This window comes from Sinocyclocheilus rhinocerous, unplaced genomic scaffold, assembly GCF_001515625.1.
Source record: "Sinocyclocheilus rhinocerous isolate Xijiao unplaced genomic scaffold, SAMN03320098_v1.1 scaffold1240, whole genome shotgun sequence".
In the NCBI taxonomy this organism is placed as follows: domain Eukaryota; kingdom Metazoa; phylum Chordata; class Actinopteri; order Cypriniformes; family Cyprinidae; genus Sinocyclocheilus; species Sinocyclocheilus rhinocerous.
In genome coordinates, this window is record NW_015664990.1 from 58,961 (window position 1) to 66,460 (window position 7,500).

Consider the following 7,500-nt stretch of genomic DNA (forward strand, 5'->3'; position numbering starts at 1 on the left):
TGAATGTTTACATTAGAGTGCACGTCCTACTGCGCTGAAATTAATACGGGGAGCGGCTGGAAACTAGCGACCTCTCCTGGTTGGAGATAGTATTAACATCATAAACTGAAAGCAATCTTTATGTGACTTGCTTTTCAAATGTTTTAAAATTGATCATCCGAGTCTAATATGATCCAGCGGGCCGTACTAAAATACACTGCGGGCCGCAGTGAATGAATCCACACAGAATATCAGATCGAATCAGTCATATTAAAACAGCATGAGTGATTTAGCAGTATCGTCTTCTCTCTTTCACCCTCAAAACAGGTTCACATCAGCGCATCTCGCCTGCACTACAAGACAGCCGCTGCACGCTGCGATATGAGACTTTCGCTCGTGTTACGGGACTTATCCGAAACCTAATCGGGCCACTGTTGCACCATCACAAAACTGTATCATTTGCACATCTTTTTAAGTCTTTTTAAACCATTCAACTCATTCATATTTCTGTTTCATGCTGTGATGTGCTCATCTGTAATAGTTGTCAATGATTTTCCTGTCAGATGTTAAATACTGTAGACATTTAGTAATCGTCTTTAAGATGTATATGGTTTATGTAAATTCATTTTGGAGACGTACGTGTGCTTACAGGAGATCTGCTGTTAGCTATACATAATAAAACGTGTTTTTACAGCAAAATCACAAATATACTATACTATTAGTGTCTTCAACAATTCAACACGCTACAGTAGCTGAACAAATGCGATTTTAACACAAGCATCCGTGTTTCTGGTTTCTAATACTCACATTTGTAAACACCCTCGTCGCTGTTCTCCGTCACGTTTGATGATGACGATGATGATCCTCTCCCGTGGGCTTCTGGGATAGAAAAGTGTCCATCGAATGAGCACTTCAGAATCTGGACATCCGGGGATTTTCTCGCCTACTCTTTTATGAATACAGCGGTTTCGAGCGTACTTCTTTCTTCACGTACTCTTTTCTCCTACTATATAGTAGGTAAGTAGGCATATTCGAACGCAACTTAAGTATACGTATGTCCGAATCTCGCGAGAATTAGTGCACTCGCCTACTAATTCTCACCTACTCTTTTATGAATACTTAAGATTCAAACGTACTTATTTGCTCGCCTACTGCTTTTTGCCTACTACATAGTAGGTATGCGGTTTCGAACGCAGCCAGAGTGTGTGTGCTACTTTTAAAGGGGTGGTTCATTGCAATTTCACTTTTTTAACGTTAATTAGTGTGTAATGTTGCTGTTTGAGCATAAACAATATCTGCAAAGTTACGAAGCTGAAAGATCAATGCAAATGGAGATATCGTCTTTTAAAATTCTGGCAGTTTAATGCCTACAAAAACGGCTGGTAGGGACTACAACGAGTTACTTCCCGGGTTCGTGACATCACAAACCCAGATAAACGAACGCAACTTAAGTATAAAGCCGCCAATGTGATGTGATCCAAGATTATCTCCAGCTATGGCACACAATGTACCTTTGTCTAGCTTTCCATCAGCTAATACAAAACCATTTTCCTCAAGGTCTTTTACCAGAGTGGCAAAAACCACTGTGTTCCTAACTGCTCAACAGATGTCTTTGTGGTCCTCTTTTTGTGATCCCTGAATATATGAGTCACGTTAACTAAATGTGAAGCACTTACGCTGGCGCCTGATCTTCTTCTGATTTTTCAGCCTGAAATGAAAAAAGCTAGTTTAAGTTTTTTTTTCATTGTTGGATTAAAGGAAGGCATGAATCAACATCTTAAACAGCATCAAGTGCCTGTGATTGATTTATATGTTTGGTTCTTTCCCTTTATTATTATTTTTGCTACGAGTGTGTTCCTGCACAGCAAGTCTTTATGTGGATTAATAAAGATTGTTCCCTGTGTTTATCTCCGTCGTCTCCGCACTCCTCGTTTCGACACAGTAGGCAGTCCGTGACAACAAGTTTCTGTGTTTCTAAATGTTTCTCTGTGTGTAACTGACTGTCTAACTGTATGTGTGTGTGTGTGTTTCATTTAATGGTTTGAACGCATTCGTTCCAGCCAATCAGAATCTAGTTTTTAGACAGATCATGCTATAATTTAAAATATCTTAAACATTGTGAATATTCAATATATCACCAGCTGTAGAAGCAGCTCAAGTCTTTGAATGAAGTGTTTCTGATGTTTCCACCGCTGCTCCTGTTCAAATCCAAACCATAAAGCAGCGTAAGAATAATGAACAAACTGATTCATGAGTCTTTTTCTCATTTGTTTTTCTTAAAGCGAACACAGGACTCGTCTTTGTCAATCAGCTGGAGAGTTGGAGAGATGCTCAGAGTTACTGCAGACAGAATCACATTGATCTGGTCAGTGTGAGAAACCAGAATGAGAGTCAACAGGTTCAGAAGATCATTAGTGATAATAATTCATCTGGATCATATGTCTGGATCGGTCTGTTCAGAGTCAGAGACTCATGGCAGTGGTCAGATCAGAGTAACTCCTCATTCAGATACTACATGTCTGGTGAACCTAATAATGTTGGAGGTAATGAAAACTGTGCAGTGACTGAACCGAAAGCTCAGGGACTATGGCATGACATTTCTTGCACCAAACAATTTCCTTTAGTGTGTCATGAAGGTGAGTAGATCCTCACAAAACACACACAATCCATCATCACCTCCAGATCTCCTAAAGTTCACGCTGAATGTCTGACATGACAAATTCATGTCATTGTTTTGTTTTGTTGTATTTTGTTTGTTTGTTTATTGACCCTGTTATGTTAGCGTGTAACCACGAAATGTACGAAATGATTGTATTATAAAAATTAATAAAACGAGGTAATTTATATATATAAGAGGATATAGCGAGGGGGAAAAGATCAAATGAAGTGGTGTCTTCTTATTTTTCTTTATAATTCGTCACATTATGTCATACGCTACATTATTCATGTAAATCTGAATATTCAGCTTATTACCAGCACTTTTTTACACTTCACCTTACCTGTAGGGTTGACCTCTGCTTGTTTTGAAACATTATACAATCAAAACATTTTATAAGCCTTCATTAATATTTGTAATAATTATACTACACACAAATGTAGTTACTCATTAAACTTACTCACAACATATGACAAATATGATCAACACTGAACTCACTTCACTCAGAACTGCCACTAGGGGGCGCTAAAACTCTACAAGTGACAAACTTGGAGCAGAACAGGTAGATCTCATTGAGTTTGTCATTTAAAGAGTACACCCTCACACAAAAAAGTGTGGGCACCCCTGTTCTAAAGTCGTAACAACCTAAAAACTGAGTTTTCAGTTTTATAAACTGTTGAATGTAATTGCCTTTAAGGTACCTCTCTCTGTAACTATGCTTCTGTACTTTATTTGTCATTATGAAACATTAAATTTCAGTAAATTTATTCAAATCACATTGTCAAGATGCACAATTTTACCAGTTTAGTTAATGGCATTTCTGTTTGTTGTTGTTGTTTTTGTTAATCATTTAAGTTAATCATTCATTTGACCTTTAGATATTATTATATATTTAGATTATATTATTTTAGTTCTGTAATGGTCAGATGCCCCCGGGGGACTTATACCCCCAGGTAGGGGGTAATTTTGCCTCAATTATGGGGCAAGATGGCCCCCTTTCATAATTGTATTTTTTAAGCCATTTCAACTAAATTGTTAATTGTTTCCATTTGATTTCCATAGTATTGTGTTGGGTGACACATAATGATCCTCTACGTGCAAAACTCTATGTAAATGTGTTACAGTTTGTCAGTAGATGGACATAGTTCTTAAAGGAACACTCCACTTTTTTTGAAAATAGGCTCATTTTCCAACTCCCCTAGAGTTAAACAGTTGAGTTTTACTGTTTTCGAATCCATTCAGCCGATCTCTGGGTCTGGCGGTAGCACTTTTAGCTGTAGCTTAGCATAGATCATTGAATCTGATTAGACCATTAGCATCTCGCTCAAAAATGACCAAAGAGTTTCTATATTTTTCCTATTTAAAATTGGACTCTTCTGTAGTTACATCGTGTACTAAGACTGCGATTTTCTAGGCCGATATGGCTAGGAACTATAGTCTCATTCTGGCGTGATAATCAAGGAACTTTGCTGCCGTACCATGGGTGCAGCAGGCGCAATGATATTACACAGCGCCTGAAAATAGGCTTATTGGACGTTACCTAGCTGGGACTATTTTCAGGCGCTGTGTAATATCATTGCGCCTGCTGCACCCATGGTACGGCAGCAAAGTTCCTTGATTATTACGCCGGAATGAGAGTTTAGTTCCTAGCCATATTGGCATATTATTTTAGAATTGCATGGAAAAACAGTATGTCCAGCTATAGACAAGCTCTAAAAGCTGCCAGGGCCGAGCATATCCACAAACACATATCGCAGCCAAACTAGTCAATGCTTGTGTTTACACCAGTCGCGCTGCGACATGTTTCAGAAGCGTCCCAGCGTCGCTAAAGATAGCTGCCTAGCCTGTTTTGTCCAAGCCGCACAGTAAATACAAAATAAAAGTTAAAAAAATCCTGTCAATTTCAAAATAAACACCCTGCGCAGACTCCCGATCGTATTTCACATCACTATATCCTTGCCAGGAGGCCAGAAATGGTATGTGAAATATAGATACAAGATAATTGAGGATGTATTTTAGACGACTATATACAGCTACAAATCTTTTATCCTTGTCGCTCATAACTGGACTTTTAAGTGTATTAACTTTGTAGTCTACAGCACAACAAAGTAGGGCATGTCAATAAATACAACTATAAACAAAATTAAACTGGACAAAATATAAACATTTTGCCAACTTAACTATGTTTGAACACAAATAATCAAGACAAACATTGTAGGACAGGCATATCACGTGTTCTCGCGAATCCTGTCGCTTCTCTTCTAAAATGCTCCAGGTGTGAGTTGGCACCGCGTGAAGGACGGAACAAAACCTCATCGGAGCCGTAACGCGCCACAGACGAATAAGGGGTTACTGTGTCGTGTTTGTCAGTTCAGTTCATTTACATAGTTTCTTTGCAATAGCAGGGCTCGCAAAATCGCCAGCCCGACGTCCTGGGGCTATTGTGTTTTCTGGGCTATTTTGAATAGTGATATAAAATCCCTTCCTTGATTCTCATTGTTCACTCGCTTGTAGGGGTGAACCGGATCATAGTTTATCATTTACACGTATCATTTACACGTGTTCACGTGTTTCTAAGTCTTACCAATTTAAACATTTAAGCGTTTTAAACCATGCGCATGAAGAATTCAGTTCGGTGCTCGCGCGCACACGCTCAAAGCACGCACATACAAAGCGGCGTTTCAGGCAGAGCACGAACACAGAATTGATTCCTCTTTCGCTTGAATGGACACATACACTCAAAATTATCAAAAAATAACTATCTCGGCAAGCATTTTCATGTCTTAAATTAACGTAAACAGTGGAGAAAGAAATCGCACGTGCATCATTATATTGGATCCGTGCATTCGGTCTTAAAGGGGCAGCAGCCTATAAATACCTGCTGTTTGAGCGCCACCTGCTGTCAGAGAGTGACATTTGCGTCTCATTCAGCCCGTCTGCTGTTTTTGTTTCGTTTAGATTTTTTATGTAGTATCACAAAACTAAAGTCAGACCATTTTGTTTTTGTGTCAAATTTCAAAATGTTACAATCTAAATAACATGATTAAAATACACAGGTAAAACTTTAGTTTACTTGCATGGAGAAATTTCTTTTATTTGTATTATTTATAAAAGAATTGTGAGAAAATTGTATTGTGAAATCAGTATCGTGAATCATATCACATCGTGAGTTGAGTGAATCGTTACATTCCTATATGATACAAGTTTTTGCTGTGGTATCGAAGTAGTAAATTGTTCTTTAAATAATAAGTGTTACTTAAATGGGCCTATTAAAGAACCATATTTTTTTTGCTCATCTGAAAAATTATCTGATCTGTGACTCAAAATGTGATATGATAATGTATTATAATCCGGACAGTAAGATTTGTGATCCGTTGCACCCCTACTCTCTTGACTTGTTATTTGAAGAAAAAATACAATATCTTTTATTCGGGCTAGTTAAATTCATTTTTGGGCTACTAAAATCTGAAGAATGCCTGCCCGAAGGGCTACCAGGGATTTTGAAATCTTGTGAGCCCTGAATAGTGTGGTTTGAATGTTAGTACGTTTGTTAATTAATGGTTAAGCTAAATTTAACTCACTCAAAAAATACAATAATTAAATGTGCACAATTTAACATTGTAATGTAGCTGGTAAATCTGATAAACAAACACCACTGGAGGTGCTGAATTATCCTCCTCATGGAACGCACAAAGTGACATGACATGTGGCCAAGTATGGTGACCCATACTCAGAATTAGTGCTCTGCATTTAACCAAAGTGCACACACACAACAGTGAACACACACACACCGTGAACACACACCCGGAGCAGTGGGCGCTCTCTAACCATTAGGCCACGACTTCCCAGCAGACTTAACAATTAAAAGACACACTATTAATTAAAACCATTATTTTCATCTCAACTGTTGACATGACAGAGTGTATATTTAATTATTTATGAATTGACATTTTCATTCATTAATGTTTCTATATTTAAATTAATTTCCTCTTGTAACTCATGTGTAAATGCATTTATGCACCTTTTTGCACTTTAAATGTAGCTTCTGTTGCAGTATAGAATGGCATAAGTGAATGTGAACATGAGTCATGTATAGTCATTGGAGATATTCATATGCATGTTAATCAGTGAAAGAAAGAGTGAGAAAGAGGTTCAAGTAGCAAGCATGTTTTGTAACACCGGTAAATGAGATGTACTGTTATAATGTTGACTGTGAGTTAGCATCATATGAAGAGGAAGCAACGTCACCTGTGTACATAGCGAAATAATCATAGGCACATTCTCTGTGTGTATGATTTGTATTAATAATGAGTTGAATGTGTTGTTGCTGTTGTCTTTTATTTGCATGTGTCATTACATTGTGTGCATACAGAAACATACAGACCCTCCAGATCTACCACATTCAAATTAACTCACTTCTGTAGAATTACAGCAACAAAGAGCAACACAGAGAAAAACACATGAACGAGGAAGAAAAATGAAAAGGGCTTTTGTTTAGAGTAATAAACAAATGATGTGATGCTGAATGAGGGATGAGAGATTATAAAACATATTCAGCTGTAGATGCACATATAAATACGAAAATATGTTTATTGTACAGTTCTTCAACAGGGAGTTTTATTATATATATATTGTGTATATCGAAACAAAAAAAGGTTAACCAACACCTATCACCCATGTGAAAAAAGATGTGTCCCTTTAAACTTAAAATCAGATTTTATATATATATATATATATATATACACGTGTGTGTGTGTGTGTGTGCGCGCTGTAGAACATGAATTATGCTGAATTATTGTTCTTGCCTTACATTTACATCTGGAAGAGTATTTCATCTGCACTGAATTTCCTCTACACTACATTCT

General features: G+C 37.5%; 1 protein-coding gene across 1 annotated transcript in view; it reads left to right on the forward strand.

Annotated features, from left to right (window-relative positions):
* The window catches only part of LOC107730599 (C-type mannose receptor 2-like), a gene marked incomplete at its 3' end in the record, with an annotated part of 42,121 nt that overhangs the window by 33,223 nt on the left and 1,398 nt on the right, over positions 1–7,500 (forward strand). Inside the window, exons 6-7 of the mRNA XM_016541459.1 lie at positions 2,262–2,615; positions 6,504–6,514. Of these exons, the coding sequence (XP_016396945.1) occupies positions 2,262–2,615; positions 6,504–6,514 (365 nt within the window). The remainder of the gene's footprint in view (positions 1–2,261; positions 2,616–6,503; positions 6,515–7,500) is intronic.